Source organism: Chrysochloris asiatica, unplaced genomic scaffold (assembly GCF_000296735.1).
Source record: "Chrysochloris asiatica unplaced genomic scaffold, ChrAsi1.0 scaffold00032, whole genome shotgun sequence".
In the NCBI taxonomy this organism is placed as follows: domain Eukaryota; kingdom Metazoa; phylum Chordata; class Mammalia; order Afrosoricida; family Chrysochloridae; genus Chrysochloris; species Chrysochloris asiatica.
The window spans coordinates 13772968-13792085 of NW_006408550.1; the positions used below are offsets into that span (position 1 = coordinate 13772968).

A 19118-nucleotide genomic window follows, 5' to 3' on the forward strand; every position below is an offset into this window, starting at 1 on the left:
ACAGCATTTAGAAAACCTCTGTTGTCTATGTTCACTTTAGCATGTTGCAATCTGTCAGCCAATGATAAAAGGTACACATGTTGAATTTTACTGTCAAACCAAACTCTGGAAACAGATGCATGGATCATTTACTATAGGCCAGCTTAATACTTAAGTTTAAATTTGGTTTTATTTTCCTCTCTTCTGGTCTTTGAGTACACTAGTGGAATCTATGTTTTCAGAAAAGGCACTAATATAAAACACAATGTCTTATCACTTAGAAAGCAAATTGAATATAACCTAAGCAGGTAAAGTAAGCAAGAGAACACATTAGAGCCTCTTGAATTCAGGTACATTGGTCTGATTTTAAGAACATTCCTTTTAGTTCCCTAGATTTGAGCTTTCTTTTGAAAACACTTGAGGATACCAAATATCACCATGTCACCCAGAATTTGAGACCAGTTCAGTGGAGTCATTGTGTTCAGGGTTGGGACTGTTTCTCACATCCCTCTCTCCGACCCACTGTCTGGCCCTTCACACTGCCCTTGTCCACTCCATCTGACTGCTCACTTCTCTATGTACAAAATCAGAGATGTACACACTCAGGATCCTCAAAAGGAAGTCCAAGAAGAATTTGGTTCCTTCTCAACAGAACAGCCTTGCTGTTTCACTCTGTTGTTATGCAATGAACTGTGCTTTCCACTCTCCTCACGCCCCCCCCTCCTCCACCCCCAGCCCCAATATGTGTTGTAAATCCTAACCTGTGGTCATAATCCCGTTTTTGGGTGTTTTTGTTATGTTAATGTTACTGTATTTGTATAGGGTGTAATGTAAATCAATCTCTTCTGAGATCTAAAAGAACAAATTAGGTATACAGAGAAGCAAGCAAAAGCAAAGATAGACACCAGGCCACATGAAAATCCTTAGGAGCAGAGGAACAGGCACTAGAAAGAGACAGGACCTTCCCCAGGACAAACGGACTAGAGAAAGCTTTTCCTTAGAGCTGGCGTCCTGAATAGATTTCTAGCCTCTGAAACTGGTGTGATGCTGTGCGCTAATGTGTCAAAGTCATTTGAACTGCAAGGTCGGTGGTTCAAGCTCACCAGCTGCTCCTCAGAAACCCTATACAGGGTCGCTAAGGGCTATGGGTCGGAATTGACTCCACAGTACTTCACTACAACAAAGTGTAAAACAATGCATTTGTTTATTAAAGCCACTCATTTGGGGTCTTTCAGCTATAACAGCACTAGAAAAATGAAGACAGCCCATGACATTTTGTTTTTGTAAGATACAGGAAGCTTTGTAAACTTTGTTGTTTATTGTTGTTAAGTGCCGTCAAGTCAGCTCCTACTTAATAGCAACTCTGTATAGGGTTTCTGAGGAATGGCTGGTTTCTCTGAACTGTCGACTGTGTAGTTCAAATGGACCTTGCGGTCAAGTGCTATCTGACAGCGCCACCCCAGGACACACTTTATTAACGTAGGTGTAAACACCATTCTGTCCCTCACCACCAAAAGTTGTAAATGCTCTTAAACAAATAAATCACTTCTGACCATACTTTGGGGGGCAGGGGGGGTTGTTTTTGTTCAGTGAGGACCTAATTTCTGGAGCTCAAAATGTTTGTTTTATTTTTATTTAAACCAACTACCTAACATTCCCTAACAAGGGTGAATCTTTCTGAGCACAGTTAGTAAAATACTAAAATTAAAAGTAAGAGTTCTATGAATGTGCTTGAAATTGAACATAAATACCTATTATAATATGTATAAACTAAAAACTATCGATGGAAACTGCAAGATAAGTATTTTACTAAGTCTGTTATTTTATTAAGTGCCAAAGCATCTTAACTTTGAGTTTTATAAGTAAAAGTGGTTTTATCAACAATTTCAGAAGAAAGAGTTCTTGTAAATTGTATCATCAATTTTATTATTTGTGCTACTAGAACTAAAATTGAAGAGGAAGTTCATTTTGAATTAATTTATTGAAGCATTTATGAATGCAGTTGTTTTATATAGCCATTTAGATACAAAACTTTTTTAAGAAAGATAACACTTTTATTGCATTATAATTTCATATTTTACAGGAGTTATAATGCAAACTCATAAGCATAATACATGATACAATCCAACAGCAAGGTAATCTTTAACAAGATTTAAAACATAAAACTAGAATTTATCAGGCAAAATACTTAATATGGCTTATAATCAAAAGAAACTGTTTAGAAATGATTTATTATTGCCCATTCTAGTTATTCCTCATTAAGTGAACGTAAAATGATGATCTCTATTTAAAACGGTGCACATTATCTAAGCCAATGCTGTACATATTTTGTCACATGTAGTATGCAATAAGATTTAGGGATTTTCTTCAATATACATATGTATATATGTACAAATATATAGATAGATAGATAGTACACAGAACTCTGCTTTTATACCCCTGAACATCTTCATTAAAACTATAATTTTTCTATTATAAAACTACTTGAAAAGTTTGTATAATTTCTTGGTACTGAAGTTCAACCCTATAGAATTAAAACAACAACAACAACAAAAAGCAAGCATACACACAAATGTTGGTTATAAATACATTCTTTACAGAATAATTGAATAGTGGTCCCGCACTCATACTTTATATTACAGTGAAAACATTTAATTCATTGAAAGTTATTTACATGTTGTTGTTGTTGGTTTTGGTGTGACATATACAGAAGTTAAGAGTGAGAAAATTGTTGGCAGGCCTATTTGTTAGGTTTTGTTACTTGTTCATTTTTGCGTAAATTCCAAATCTCATCTTTTGAGTTGTTATTTATTTCTATTTGCCTTGTATTACTGCTGCTGCTGCTTCTTTTGGTGTTCGGGGAACACTGGGCGACTTTACTTCTAGGAACAGGAAGAAAAGATTTAACTCTGGAAACACCCAACTCAGTCTTTAATTTATTGTTGCTGCATTCGGTAGTTTGATGGCTGCTGAGAGGACTGACCTCCTGTAAGAGTAGAGAGAAAAAAAAAAAACAATGTTGTCATGTTCACTGAAGTTACCTACTTCTTCTCCAGTAAATCAGTTCTAACTCTTCCTCCTTTCTTTTTCTGAGCAAACACATGCAAGTTTCTCAGGTTCCCATGAAGAAAACAAACAAAAGATAAGAGAAAGCTTAAGAGAAATGATTAATTTATTATACTTACAGCTTTATTTTCATTAGGCATTTCCTAGTGGAGTCCTGGTATGGTGCTGTGGCGTTAAAGTGCTGGAATGCAAGGTCAGTTTGAACTGCAAAGTTGGTGGTTCAAGCTCACCAGCCAGCTGCTCCTTGGAAACCCCATACAGGGTAACTAACTATGAGTTAGAACTGATTTGATGGCACTTAACAACAAGTGTCATGTAAAGCCTGGATACGAGAGTCACTGAATCAAATGCTGATGAGTCAGGGTTATCCTTACCAACAGGAGCTTCACAAAATCCTAAATCCACCGTCACTGGTTGGGTTCTGACTGATGGCGAGTGCATGCATTGCAAAGCAGAACTATACCACGGGGTTTTCAAGGTTTTAGTCTTAATAGAAGCCAATGCCAGACTTTTCTCCCATCCTACTATTGGCTGGATAGGAACTACCTATCTTTAGATGAGCGATTGAGTGAAGACCATTTGCACCAACCAAGTGACTCTTGCTAGGTGCTGTCCAGTTGGTCCTGACTCATAGTGACCCTGTATAACGGCGGGTGGGTTTGGACGGCTGATCTAGTGGTTAGCAGTCTAGTGCTTATCTTACAGAGCCACCAGTGCTCCAACAAAATCTTGGGCCCAAAGGAACCACCAAATTGGACAAGTCCAGCAGACTCCTTGTAGACTGTGATTATTGTATGCTGTCGAGTTGGTTCTGAGTCATAGGATTTCTGAGAGTGGTTGGTGGGTTTTGAACTACTGACCTTGCAGTTATCAGTCAAATACTTATCCTACAGTGACACACCAGGTTTCACACTCCTTTTAGATAACTCTACAAATAAACTATGTCACCAAAGTAATTCATCCAACTTTACTGCATTAAGCATTACTGTTCTAGGTGCTGGACATACAGCAGGGAACATAAAAGAGAAACATTATTCATTATAGAATTTATATTCTAATGGATTAAGGCTACTGCTCAGAAATTCTATGATTAGGTGGCTTATGATCTTTTATACTTGGAAACTGCATGCTTTTGTTTTTTTCAGTATTTCAGAGTGCTTTCACGGTCATCTGGTCCCTCTCTCTCCTTCTGCCTAGCAGGAAACAGAGCTGTTGTTGTTAAAGTGCCCACGAGTCAGTTACCCCACGACTCATAGCGACCTTGTATAGAGTTTCCAAGGAGAGGCTGGTGAACGGACACCGATTTTGAGCTTCTAACCAACCTTGTGGTCCAGTGCATTACCTTTTCACTGAGACCAAACAGGCCTCCCAACTCTGGTCGTGTAGTGGTTACAAATTGGGCTGCTAACCTCAGGGTCAGTAGTTCAAAACTTCCATGGGAGAAAGATGAGGCTTTCTGCTCCCATAAAGATTTATAGCCTCAGAAACCCTATGCAGGGTCACTATGAGTTGGACCCGACTTCACAGCACAGAACAACAACTCTCACTTCAGTTTTCCCCCTTGTATTGCACTGAATTCTACAAGCCAACAAACTTGAAATAAAGTCTACCTGAGCTCCTCGAACCAAATGCATAACCTTCCCTCACCCTGAAACACTATCCAGCTCACCTCTGCACTTGCCTGAGTTTCCACTTAAGCGAGTAGTTCTCAACTGTAGTTGTGAACTTAGAATGACCTGGGGAGCTTTATATAACACTGATGACTGGGCTCCAACCCTTAGAGATTCTGATTGAATCAATCAGGTGTGTGGCATGGATGCCAGGTTTCAAAACATGTGGAACTGTATGATTAGCACTGGACTGTGAACCACAAGGTCAGCGATTCAAACCCACTAGATGCTCCTTGGAAACCCTGTACAGGGTTGCTATGGGTTAGAATTGACTCTACAGCACTTAAGCACCACCACCACCACAACAATGTGCAAATGAAGTTGAGTACCTTGGCCTTAACTCCTTAGTGTCCTTTTTCACATCTGACCTCTTCAATGGTGGCTTTGTTCTTGACTCTCTAGGTTCATCCCACACAATTTTACTTGACAATCTTTTCCTGTTCTAACCATTCTTAGTGTTTCAATTATCATCCAATTAAATAACTCCCACAGTTCTGGCTCTCCTTTATCTACTGAGCTCAGAACTGCATTTCCAACCACTAATGGATATAACTCATCTCCTATGGCCGAACTGCACTCCAAACTCAATTTTTCTAAAACTACATTTTTACCTCCTAATTTCACTTAATTCTAAAGTCTTTTCTCTACTACTGGTTAACGATGTTATTCCAGTTCATTGAACTAGAAACCTTAGGTATCTTTAACAAGGGTCTCATTCTTTCCTCTTCAACCCAATGTTGCTTGTAAACCAGGCAGAGAATTAAGGCTGTGTAGGGACTCCTGGCATGGTGCTGTAGGATAAGCAATGGACTGCAAACCATAAGACTGGCAGTTCAAACCTACCATCTGCTCCTTGGAAACCCTGTACAGGGTCGCTGTGAGTTGGAAGCAATATGACAGCACATTAAAAACAAGCACAGGTGCAAACACATTGCACTGGGTAAATCTGCTGCACGAGATCTCCTGTGAAGTGTCACACTGAGGACTAAGGTGAGTCTGATCGAAGCCATGGTGTTCTCAATAGCCTCACATAAACGGGAAAATTGACTAAGGAAGACCAGAGGAGAATGGATGCATCTGAATTCAGAAGAATGAACAAATCTGTCTAAAGCCAGAGTGCGCTTTAGAAGCAAGGATAATGAGACTCTGTCTCATGTATTTGGACATGTTATTAGGGAATACCTGTCCCAGAAGAAGAACATCATGCTTGGAAAAGTAGAGAGTCCACGAAAAAGAGGATGATCCTCAATGAGATGGATCGATGCCAGGGCTGCAACAAGGGGCTCAAATAAAAAGCACTGAATGTGAGGGTGGCTTAGGACCTGGCAGCTGCGCACACGGTCGCTATGAGTTGGAACCAACTCCATGACACCTAACAACACAACAGCTTCAAACAGAAAGGAAGGGGATGCTTCCAGTCCCCACTATTTCCAGAGCAAGCATTAGATTCCTAAGCATGCCATTAAAGCCCTTTGAAATTTGGCTCCAATCACTCTTTTAAACCACTTTGCTCTTCCACTTTCACCTATTAAAATTCTAGTAATTCTTTAAAATTCTTTAAAATGTCTCCTTTCCTAGATCACTTAAGTAAAATCTACTGGCGCCACTCATCTTAATCTGTGTGACTCCTGATATGCCTTCTGCGAGAAGTCTCACTGTTTTGACTTTTCCCAAACAAAAGGATAAAGGATAAAGATGGGACCAGTTCGGAGTTCATAGTACATGCATTTAGGAAAGAAGAGTGGCTAGGCTGGAAAAGTTTGGTAGACAGGAAATGGCTTCCTGATAAAACAAATGTTCCCTCAGCAGGGATTCATGAAAGAGCTGAATTCTGTTGTATTATATGGACCAATTCCCTCCAAGGAAGCAATTAAAGAACTTGTAGTTTATGACAGGTTAAGGGTGAAAGGAAAGAAAGAGTTGAAGCTTTAAGGATAGCCAAGGCCAGCCCCTGGAGACCATACTTGTCTTCATCACAAGCCATCATGCCACATGCTTTTTGTAGGAAAGCTTATGTTGTTGTCAGAGAGAAACACTCTGAGAAATAATTCTATTGCTGGATGAGCTGAATGGCTGCAGCAGACAAAAGGGTTGTGTGCTAAGACATAACTGTGAAAAGACAGTTCCGGCACCATAATCCACCCTCATTTTTCCTTCTAGGAAATTGCTTTTGAATCTGTACAATGGGTCTAGTTATAGCTAGGCCAAGCCAAATAATAAGTCTATCCAGAACACCAGCAAATTCACCACATACTTATGACCCAAACAAGACCTGCGAGAGAATAAGGATTAATGGCAAGTTGGTCTCGAGACCAACCACACCAATCTACAGGTCTGATTAGAAGTGATTTTGCCAGAATCTTTGAAATTCCTCTGGAAATCCATGGGGATGGTGGCCCAAAGGCAGGAAAGGGGGCACACAAGTGGTCTTTTCTAGTCTGTTCCTTTCACCACAACATGAAGGTCAGGAGAATGCTTCTTCATGGTCTGAGGAAGGAAATGCCCATATGACAAGAAGTACCATGAAGCAACCCCAGTAACAAAAAATGTGGTTAGGGATGCAGAGGCTGGATGTGAGGACACGTGGGGCAGAGTGAATCCCCAGAAGCAGAAGGAGTTGGAAGGAGGATGAGAACAAGGAGAACACTCGGACTTCATTAGGGCCATGGCAATTCTAGCCTGGAAGGGCAAGGATAAAACAACAATGTCCTACACGAGAGGATGATGTTTCTGACATTCTGGTAGCCAAGCACAGGTTGGGATGGTCTTCCCCACACCTATGAGGTACCAGAACTTGGGCGTAGGTGAGTTAAAGGTGTTAACTAGGTCCAAACCCAAAAGTTCTCCATACTAAACACACCAGGAAACCATCAGTATTGCTATGCATCAGTGATGCTATGCACTTCACAAAGGTGAAGTGTAATTTGTATAGACAGATATTGCCCCTAGAGTAAAGACTCCTGCTATTTAACTCTAAAGAATTATTGCTAAGTCAAAACAATTCATATATTCATTCATTCAATACTGAGTATCTGCTAGAAGTTAAAAGGATACCGTAGCTCCTTCTCCCTGGATTGTAAAACAGGAGGTCAGAGAAAGCATTGCTGAGAAGATGGTATTGGAGGTGGACATTTAAGGAGTTATAGGATTGTGACAGGTGAAGAGGAAAGAAAGGGCTCCAAAGGCAAAGAACTATGTAAGATGTGGTGTAGGAGGAGACAAAAGTAAATTCAAGGTAAAAGATTGCAAGCAAAAAGCTAGACAATTGAAGGTTTATCAACTCTCAAAAACACAGATTTGATTACACCATCATATTTGATTGATAGCTTTGCTGGATAAAGGATTCTTGGTTGGCAATTTTTTTCTTTCAGGGTGTTATACATGTCTCCCCATTGCCTTCTTGTTTGCATGGTTTCTGCTGAGAAATCCAAGCTTAATCTGACTTGCCTGCCTTTGTATATGACACTTCTGTTTTACCTGGCTGCTTTCAGAAGTGTCTCCTTATCTTTGAGTTTGGAGAGCTTGACTATGATATGTCTTGATGATTTTCTTTTGGGGTCTACCATTCCTGGAGTTCACTGAGCTTCTTGAATGTTTATCTTTTCACTTTTCAGGATGTTAGAGAAATTGTCTTCCAGCAGTTCTTCAACTATTTCCTTTGTGGACTTGTGTGATTCTTCTTGTTCTGGAATGCCGATAATTCTTAAGTTATTCCTCTTCATGTTGTCCAACATGAATCTTAGACCTTCCTCAGAATTTTTAATCCTTTTTTGTGTTTGTTCTTCTATCTTAGTGGTATTCAGAGATTTGTCTTCCAGCTCACTGGTTCTGCCTTCCATCTCATCTATTCTACTCCTCTGCCCTTTCAGAGTGTTCTCTATTTCTGTTATTTTGTTATTCATCGTTTGGACCTCTTTCTGTAGGTTTTGAATGGTTTCCAATGCTGTATCTATCTTATTTGATTGTTCCTGTAGCACTTTCCTGACTTCTTCCTTATTTTTCTCGACTCCATTGTGAAGTGTTTTGAAATATTTTATAATAATTTTTCTGAATTCTTTCTCAGGCATTTCCAAGGCCTGCCCTCCTCCCAGAATGGAGTCCAGGTCTACTTCTAGGTCATTTGTCTCAGACATTTTATCTTTTTTCTGGACATGTGCTGATATGGTCATCTGCTTTTGCTTCTTGGACATATTTAATGTTTATCTGTGGCCTTAATACTTAATTGAGTATGTGTTTTGCTAATTTTTTATGCTTTCTGATTGCTTCCAGGAAGATGTGATCAGGATGTGGGCTTCCCTTTTCACTCTTCTTATTGCTTAACTCAGGGTAACTTTCACAGGTGTTGTCTGTTTCCCTGGTATATGGCAGCTGGTATTGGTTCTTGCCTGGGTTTTGGTGTTTTATAGAGTGTGATTGTAGATTGGCTAGATGGCAGCAGTTGCTGACTCTTCTTGTGTAATATAGGGAGACAAAGAGTCCTCCAAAGGCAGAAGGGGGAGCATATAACAGCAAAACAACACCAGTGAGGGAAAAAAAAATGAAAGAAAGAAAAAAAAAAAAGACTAAAAAGCAGCAGCAACAAAAACCAGACTGAATACTGCAGTCTCTAATCACAGAAAAGAAAAGGGAGAGGAGGGAGAGAAGAAAAAGAGGAAAAAAAATCTGTAGCTTAATATGAGTATGACTTTAATCCAAAAAGATACATTTGGAAAGAAAGAAATGGAGTAGAAAGTGAGGAGAATGATTGCTCACAGCAGTGTTTTAGAGAATGAGTCTGTCCTGGTCTCTCATGAGAATCACCAGGGAGCTTTTACAAAATCCTAATATCCATCAGGGACTCCTGGTGTGGAGCTATAGGATAAGCACTGGACTGTGAACCACAAGGTTGGTGATTGAAACTCATCTGCTGCTCCAGACTCGATGGCACTTAACAACAACAACAATATCCGTTATCAAGGTCAGACCAATTATATCAGAACCTCGAGGGGGTGGGATCCAGATACAGGAACTTTAAAAAACAACAAAAAAATTTAGTTGTTTCAAGATAAACAACTAAAATACGCAAATACATAGAGCCCAGAGTTTAACAGCAATCACACCAGGGGCTGGGGGGGAAGGGGAAAGAGGGGGATCTTTATTTAGTGAGTATTGAGTTTCTGTTTATGGGGAAGGGAAGTAGGCAATGGCTGTTGCTGATAGTTGACAAGAAGATTAATGTAACTGGTTTCACTGATGTCTTCACGCAAAAATGCTGAATTGGCAAATGGTGTGTTATTTATTTTTTACAACACAAAATTTCATTAGAAAAAAAGAATTCCTAGGCAGATTTCATTATAACACCAAAGATGAGAATTTTTGCTTTAAGGGGATTAGTTTGCATATGTGAGAGGAAACCCCATCTATCAGTCTCTGAAGTTACCATTGATGATTAAAAAAAAAAAAAAAAAAAGAGAGGAAACCCCATCTATCAGTCTCTGAAGTTACCATTGATGATTAAAAAAAAAAAAAAAAAAAGTCTTTGTGTGTTTAATTTAAAAGGCTAACATGCCAGCTAACTGAGGAACCCAGCTACATTTCTCTCCTGCTTAAGCAGTAAGGAGTTATATTATAGCAAATACTACAGATAAACCGTTTAGTCTTGCCTTCCAATGGATGATGGTTTCTCTGGCCTAGCAGAAGTGATTTCAGCTCACCCAGAGAATTCCTAACTCTGAAGGGAGTTTACTCCTGATCAGAGGAGAAACTGGGCATCTAACCAAGACATGCTACTTGTGTCAGAAGTGAGCCTGCCACCTTCTCCAGCAAAGAAAAGGAATGAGCCCACCAAGCTTTCCAAAGGCTGCCAAATGAGTGTTACTTCGCCCTCTGCTGACAGGTTTTGAGAAAAACATCTTCCAGACACGGGGAGAAGAACCCCTGTGTTTTGTGTGCAAAGAATTGGGGTCAGCATTCAACAAATGCTTGTTTTTATTAAATGCTGTCATACTAAATTACGCATTTACACTATGGAGTCCTTTTGTAAGAACCTAGGTGGTATGTTGTTGCTAAGCGCCACCGAGTCCGTTCTGACTCAAAGCAACCCGCATTATAGGGATTCCTGTGGAGGCAGGAAGCTTTGTCTTTCTCCTTGGAGAGACTAGTAGGCTCAAACCACTGACCCTGTGGTTATCCTACAGAGCCACTGTGCTCTCCCTAAGTAATATGTTGTTGTTGTTGATAAGTGCCGTTGAGTCGATTCCGACCCACAGACTCTGTATAGGGTTTCCAAGGAGCAGCTGGTGAGCTGGAACCACTGACCTTGCAGTTCAAATGACTTTGCAATCTGACACATTAACCCACAGTGCCACACAGGACTTATTTTTTAAAGGCCACTTTGAAAGCAAAGCTGCCCTGAGCTGTGCAAAGCTCAAAGTGGACCACCGTTCATGGAAAAAGAACTGAAGCTTTAAAAATGGCAAAGGGCAGTTGGTGATTCAAGCTCACCAGCTGCTCCTTGGAAATCCTATACAGGACCACTCACTATGGGTCGGAATTGATTCAACACTCAACGGCACTTAACAACAACAACAAATGCTCAGCAACAACCTGATTACATACACACAATGGAATACTATGAAATGGTGAAGAATAACAAAGAATCTGCAAAACACCTCACAACATGGATGGACCTGGAGGACTATGCTGAGTGAACTTAATCAATCAAAAAAGGACAAATATTGGATAAAACCTATGTTGTAAAAGGTTAAGAAAAGGTTTTCTTTATAAAATAATCTATGCTGGTTATGGGGGAGGGGAGGGAATAATTCACAGCTAGAAGGTAGACAAATGTTAATAAAGGTGACAGTAGGCAGTATACAACAAGGAGGTTAGCAGAGGATAGAAGAAAGTAGCAGGAACTACAGGGGGGAATGCAATAGTTAAAGCGAACAGGGTTAAATACTGTTAACCATTGTTACATGGAGGAGATTCAAACCATTGTCATGAAGTATACAATTTTTTAAATGTAAATTTGATGATTTACTTTGTAAACCTTCCTCAATTCATAATAAAAAGTTTTCAAACAAAACAGAACAGCCAAGTGCAGCCCCTAGGGTGGGCCTGAAAGATCCTGTCTTCTTTCTTTATGTCAAGTCATCATAGCACAGATGTTCTACTGGGGGCTACAGCCCTGCAAGCTTCCCTAGCCCCCTTTGTCCAACATAGCCACAAAGTCCGACATGTAACTTACCAGGGCTGACACGGAAGGAAGTGGTGAGATGGCAGGGGCTGTGGAGGCCAGGGCCATCATGTGACCAGGCAGGATTAATAATTTAATAGTCTCACTGTGCTCACTTCTAATTCTGTTCTCTGCACACCCACACAGGTCTTTGTGAGCGACCAAGGGAGGGGATGGGAACAGGATGTGAACTGAATCGCTATGGCTTGGTGAACACGCCACGTATTACTAAATGTCTCCACGAAATCTGCAGTCTCACTAAATAATGAATGGGTAAGCAAACATTTTATTGTTTCCCTTCATCCAGAAGTACCATGCTATGCAATGGCTTGCCATTTATTAACCAATCAATAACGGACCAGCACCACATAGTGGAAGTTTTTTCAAGGGCTTAGTGAACTCTGGCCTCCTATTTGCTAGTCTGACTTGTTTTTAAAGAAAAGTCTCGTTGAAGCACAAAGCATGTTGTGTGGCAAGTTAGGAAACACAAACTGAAATTAGATTATTTTCTTTGTGCAAAATAGCTTTACGTTTTTCTTTCCTTTGCTGCAATTAACTTCAACTCTCATAAATTTGCAGGAAATCTTGGTTTTCAGTCCTCAACTTAAAAACAACACATTTTATAATGGAACCACCGAAAAACTAGAAGTTCCATTACTTCTAGTTTTGGCAGGCTTCAATGAAAACAAATGAAGACCTTCTCAAAAAGATCCATCATTTGGGATAAAAGTTTAGGGACCGCACAGAATGATAAAGTAAAGGTTTTTGTTTTAAAATGTTATTCTTTCGAGATATTTCAAATAGGAGTCTTTCAAGTCTTGATGAACTACCAACCATTTTTATCCTTAGCCTATTCCTGTGGTTTTAAAGTAATTCTGATTCACTTTAAAAATGAATCAGAATTCATTTTAAATTAATTGGAAGACTTTTGAGGTTGATTCCTCAGCAATCCTTCTTGGCCTCATTTTCGGGGGAAAGAGACACTTACCTTTTGTGACTCTGGCTTTCTGGGATTATTCACAATTGCTGAAACTGCAGGGCTGTTTCTGGAACAATCAAACCTCCTTAAATCATCCCTGGAATCAGCAATCTGGAAAATACACACTTTATCAAGCCATGCTTCCAGTTGTGTTGTGACATACTCAGGGCGATGGTTAAATGTCACTGTGGGAAACCTGTCATCCTTATCCTGACCCCTGACCCTCAGAACACACACAGCATACCCTCAGCTCCTATACTAGTCACATGAAAGGATGGACACCTTCCTGAAAATTTAACAGTCAATGCATGAAAAATATTCTTGGGGAGTGCGGGGGAAGACTCTATTTTAAAAAGATCTGAACAGCTCTACAGAAAAAAAAAACAAACTGAAATTAAGTATCAGTTGGCTAGAAAAGATTGCAAGATTTTAATCATTACCTGCCTTTTCCAGTGGACAATTATTGCCGTGTGTTTCCCACAAGGCTGAAAAAGAGAGTCAATTCTATTTTGTCCCTGAAACTATGACTGTTCATATCAAATAGTTGAGTCAAATAGTGGAACCTGCACAAGCTCTATCTTCTTTTGTAAACTTTCCACTAAAAGATGTTTATGAAGGAAGCTTGGTCAACCTCGCTACCGATAGCAGGGTGCCAAGACTGGTTGAACTTGATGCTGTTAATGCTTTCTCAGAGATTTCGGGTCACTGGTTTTCATATTTGGATCTCTAATTTCACAGATTAAAGATTAGGATTACAAGCATTTTATTACAAGGTGAATTCTTTCTATTTGTAAAGAAAGTTGTGCTGTTGCTCTGGCTCTGATCCACACGTTTGCTATGACGCTTGTTCTAATGATCTCTTACCAGCTGATGACTTTATGTGACCAAAGTTAGGAAAACAGACAAGAGAAAAACAAAGCAACAATAAACTAAAACCTGGCGAAATTCAAAGTGAAGCTCAGAAAAATGTGTCCAAAATATGCTGGGGTTTTCTCTGCAAATCCAATGAGCATATACAATGTACAGTTTAGATCTTTCAGGAGAGTTTAGGATAAGCACTGGATGGTTAACCATTAGGTCGGTGGTTCAAACCAGCCACTCCTTGGAAACCCTATACAGGGTCATAGCTATGAGTCAGGACTGACTCGATGACATTTAATAACAACTGTACAAAAGACATGTCAGAAGAAATGGCTATTCAAAGCAAGGTGATGGATGGCTTCATTTTGAGCATTATCCATTGTGTTCAACAAGAACTTACTTTCAGGGAATACGTGTTATGATGTGGCTCTAAAAAGTCTCTCCATTGCTGGAAGGACACATTTGTCCCCGTGCCCACTGGTGTTGCTCACCTTGCTTATATCAGATTCAGATTTGCTGGAACACATGCTCTGAAGTTCCTTAACAAGGTCTGCTTCATCATCTGAACCCAGAGAGAGTCTTTGGTCCAGATTCAATGTCAACGGCAGTTCATTCTCTAAACACCTAAGGCAAAGTTCAGAAAAGGATTTTTAAAAGTGACAATAACCTCAGGCCCAGTATGGAAATCTAGACATAGCACCTCTTTTCAGGACTTGGTGTAGAGTGGAGATGGAGTTTTTAAATACAGTTTAAGGCATATCATAGATGCCATTTCATGCAACAACCCACTCCCAGGCCTGAGAACTTAGAATACAGGGCTTTGATTATAACTCCCACTCAAAATTTTCCTCAATAGGATATAAGTTTATTTCACAGAAATCCACTTTGACCTTTAACATTCTAGTTTCTCTTTTCTTCTGTCTTACAGCACACTAAAACAAAGATACAGAGTGCCGTCTTTGTAAGGGCAGTGTGATCTATTGGAGCAAAGAGGAATTTTAATTTGGCTCTACTGTTTACTAACAATATAGATATGGATATATATATACATGCATATATATATTGTCATTGTCCATCATCAAGTCAGTCCTGGCTCACAATGACCCTGTCAAAGATTTCTGAGAGTAGCTGGTGGGTTTGAACTGCCCATCTAGCAGTTAGCACGGTTAGCAGTCCAGTGTTATTTACATATATGTAGTCCCAGTGGAGGCTGTAGGATAAGCACTGGACTGCAAGGTCAGTTTGAACTGCAAAGTTGGTTAAGTGCTGTTGAGTCGGTTTTGACTCCTAGCAACCATGTATAGGGTTTCTGAGGAGTGGCTGGTGAGTTTGAACCGCCAACCTTGTGCTGACACGGTGGCAGCAGCAATGGGCTCAAGCATAGCAATGACTATGAGATTGGTGAAGGACCAGGCAGGGTTTTGTTCTGTTGTGCACAGCGTCGCCATGAGTCGGTATCGACTTGATGGCACCTAAAAGTAACAACAAGGGGTGCTGGCGGCACAGTGGGTTACATCTGGGCTGCTAACCTCAAGGTCAGCAGTTTGAATCCACCAGCTGCACCACAAGAGAAAGATGAGGCTATTCCGTTCCCACAGAGATTTACAGCCTTGGAGACCCTATACAAAGTCACTATGAGTCAGCACTGACTCGATGGTACACACAGTATGTGGATGTATATATATATATATATATATATATATATTTACACACTGGAGCTCTGGTAGCATAGTGGTTATGAATCGGGCTGCGAACTGCAAGGTCAACAGTTTGAAATGACCAGCTGTTCCATGGGAGAAGGATGAGGCTTTCTGCTCCCATAAAGATTTACAGCCTCGGAAACCCTGCACAGGGTCGCTATGAGTCGGAACCGACTCCACGGCACACAGAAAAAAAGAAACATATTTATTAAAATCTCAATTCTGAGCTCCTTTTTGGTAACGAGAGTGTAATGCCTATGCCTCAGAGTTACTATGAAAACTGCACAGGATATTTTAATAAAATTCAGGAATGGACCTGGCAGCATGTGATGCAGTTCCCTTTTCTTCCAGTTAGTTCTTTGCCTTGCCCTTCTGTAAGGCTGAGAATGAGGGCACAGGTTCCTAAAAGTTAGGTACCTTGGACTGTAATGGGAAAGTATTTACAAAAGTACCCAAACATTTTTCTTTTAACCTAATTATCCTTTATCCCTAAAATTTGTAAGCTGAAACAATCAACAATTACCTAGGAACAATGTTTTGAGAAAAATAAAGTTATCAATGTAAACATTTAGCTCTTAAAATCATGTAAGTCATGTTCTATTTCTGGAAATCTAGCATTAAAAAAAAGAAAATCAGTCATCGAAAGAAAGCCTGTTTAAACCATGGAAGCAAGATTTTACCATATCTTCTATCAAAAGCATGAAGAATTATTCATTTGGATTCAAAAATGAGTTCAGTAAATATTTCTAAGCCTATAAATAAATTAAAAACAAATCTGACGGTCATATAATGGTTAAGGGAACACTTTTCAAATCTCATTCAAGTATATAGATATTTGAATGGCCTCTATCCACTGCTTTTGAAACTATTACAGTAACAGTATAGTAGCTGCATAAACCAATAATGAGAGACTATACGTTTGGAAACAGTGATTTCAGTTACTTGATTACTCTTTACTGTTTGCTATAAGTTAAACTTGAAAGGGGAACTTACTTTTGTCTTGACAGAGCTGCATTTCTTCTACAGTTTGCTTGTACGATTGCCTTATTTTTGATACCTGTTTTAAAAAGAACTGTAGTCACTTTCAACAGAACAGATCTTTGTCCCTGTGCATCTTCAATGCTGTATCCGTGGCACAGACAAGGAGCTGTGCGGCACCTTGGTGCTGTTCTTGGGTTAACAGCTGTCTCTTGGGGAGGTCTTAGGGCAGTGGCCTGAGTGGAGCCTTTTACACAAGCATTGTGGAGGGCGAGGAATAACTATCTTGTTTCCATTAGTTACTGAAGTCAGTACAGCTAGGACCACCAGAAGGAAGGGGCCTCAACTGTTTACGAAAATGTTGGCAGTTTGAACCCACCAGATGCTCTAGGGGAGAGAGATATGGCAGAAAGACTGTTGTTGGTGGCATGGTGCTGTAGGGTAAGCACTCAACCTCAAGGTCCATTTGAACTGCAAGGTCAGTGCTCCCTGGAAACCCTTTACAGGGTCACTACAAGTCAGAACTGACTCGATGACACTTAACAACAGCACCACAAGTCTTTACTGAGCAGAAAGCCTCATCTTTCTCCTACTGACGACACCACCAAAGTTCCTTATAAACCATTTTATAGACTCTAAAAATTGACTTTCTGAAAAATTCCTAGTTTCATGGGCTCATTAAAACATTTAGTTGCTTCTGAGTGAATTTTAATTTGTATAAATGTTGGTAGTAAAATTTTCTCTAAAATTTTCAAAAGAAAGCTTTTGAAAAATAAATTGAGTTTTAAACATCCTCATTAAAAGTAGATCAGCAAACAATGTCTGTACAATGTTGATCTTTTTGTCATCATTGTCAGAAAGCACAATGAATAGCTCTCTGTTAACTACTACACAAGTTCACAGACCATCCCTAAGCCGAGATCTGACATGACTGACCTCTCTGTTTTAGATAAAGAAATGGGCTGTGTTCCTACCAAACTTTGTAAGTTTCAATGGCATGGCATATCAAAAAAATTTTAAAAAAAATCAACTCAATATTATCAGGTCCTAGAGATCTCAAATTAATGATACATTTCAGCAAGCCACAATACACATAGAGCTGATGCACTGACGCAGGGTTTTTTTTTTTTTCATTCTTATTCAAATATGGATTCCACTTAAGCAGAATATCTACAAGTTATGTAATTGCTGATTGTCCTATCGTCAAAGCCAAACAGATCAGGTAGAACACTGGTAGGAGACATGTTGTCCCTTCTTAGACAGAAAACTCAATGTATTATTTCTCTCTTCACTCCTAAAACTATGTCTCTGAAAGTGTGAATGGACATTCTCCGTATGTCAGTGTGTATGGTGTTAAATAAAGGTGACCTTGTCTCTAATAATTTATCCATTCAATATTTAGTTTTGAATGTGTACTATGTTGTGCTAAGGAGCTCTGGTAGCGTATTGGTTACAAATGGGGCTGCTAATCTCATGGTCAGGAGTTTGAAACTACCAGCCAGAGTCTGAGAGAGAAAGATGAGGCTTTCTGTTCCTGTAAAGATTTACAGCCACAGCACATAACAACAACAACTATGTTGTGCTATTCTAAACCTGTCAAACCAAACCCACTGACATCATATCGGGTCTGACTCACAGAGACCCTATAGAGGGTTTTCTGAGACTGTAAGTCTTTATGGGAACAGATAGCCTCTTAGTTCTCCCATGGAGTGGCTGACCTTGAGGTTAAGAGTCCCACACCTAACTCACAGCACCACCAGACACTGAAAATAATGCAATAAAAACAGTAGATAATTCTGGTCCTCATGAAATTTACATTCTAATAAATCATTCAACAGATTTCACATGATATAAAGTTATATACAAAAAAGAAAGATGAAAAATTAATGTTAAGATCTTAAATTGGTATCACATAGCTGTACTCATACTTTAAAAATTTAAGGTTAGCTTATTTATTGCATATAAAAAGAAGAAAACAAGCTAATATCTGATGATTTTAGTACATAAATTAAGTTGCTGATGTAAAATAGATAATTAAGAAATATTTGTTGTTGTTGTTGTTAAGTGCCGTCGAGTTGGTTCTAACCCATAGCGACCCTGTATACGGTTTCCAAAGAATGACCGGTGAGCTTGAACCGCCGACTTTGCAGTTCAAATAGCTTTGCAGTCTGGCGCAATAACCCACAGCGCCACACCAGGACTCCAAGAAATAATTAGTAGACCATTATTGTGGATAGGGGAACACTGAGACAGGTTTGCATAGGCTAAATGGGACAGAGGTAAATAGTGTTGCATGCTCAACCTTGGAACAACAGGGCTCTGGGATACAGGGATCAGGGCACAGTCTGAAGAGGGAAAATAATAATAAGATGCTTGATTGTCTTATGATTATTGGTTCCCCTTGCCTACTATTGTAAAATATACACTTGAGTGGGAGAGAAAAGAATGTCGGGAAACATGATTACAGAAAACTTGTGAGCCCATCTTCAGCCTATAACTGATTGTGAGCCCATCTTCAAAAACTTGTGAGCCCATCTTCAGCCTATAACTAATACCTAAAAGGGGTTATAGAACTTCCCCAGTGAAATAGGCCTCTTGCGAAGCCTTTGTAGTATATTATAGGACTTTAAGTGGAATCCTGAGCCCTGTCCAGAACCTTCTGAGGTGGG

General features: G+C 39.7%; 1 protein-coding gene across 1 annotated transcript in view; it reads right to left on the minus strand.

Annotated features, from left to right (window-relative positions):
- Positions 1 to 2719: 2719 nt before the first annotated feature.
- CTTNBP2 (cortactin binding protein 2) overlaps positions 2720 to 19118 on the minus strand; it is a 182049-nt gene continuing 165650 nt past the window's right edge. The window contains exons 20-23 of the mRNA XM_006859316.1: positions 16465 to 16528; positions 14263 to 14395; positions 12920 to 13021; positions 2720 to 2965 (exon numbers count right to left, since the gene is read on the minus strand). Coding sequence (XP_006859378.1) covers positions 2720 to 2965; positions 12920 to 13021; positions 14263 to 14395; positions 16465 to 16528 — 545 coding nt within the window. The remainder of the gene's footprint in view (positions 2966 to 12919; positions 13022 to 14262; positions 14396 to 16464; positions 16529 to 19118) is intronic.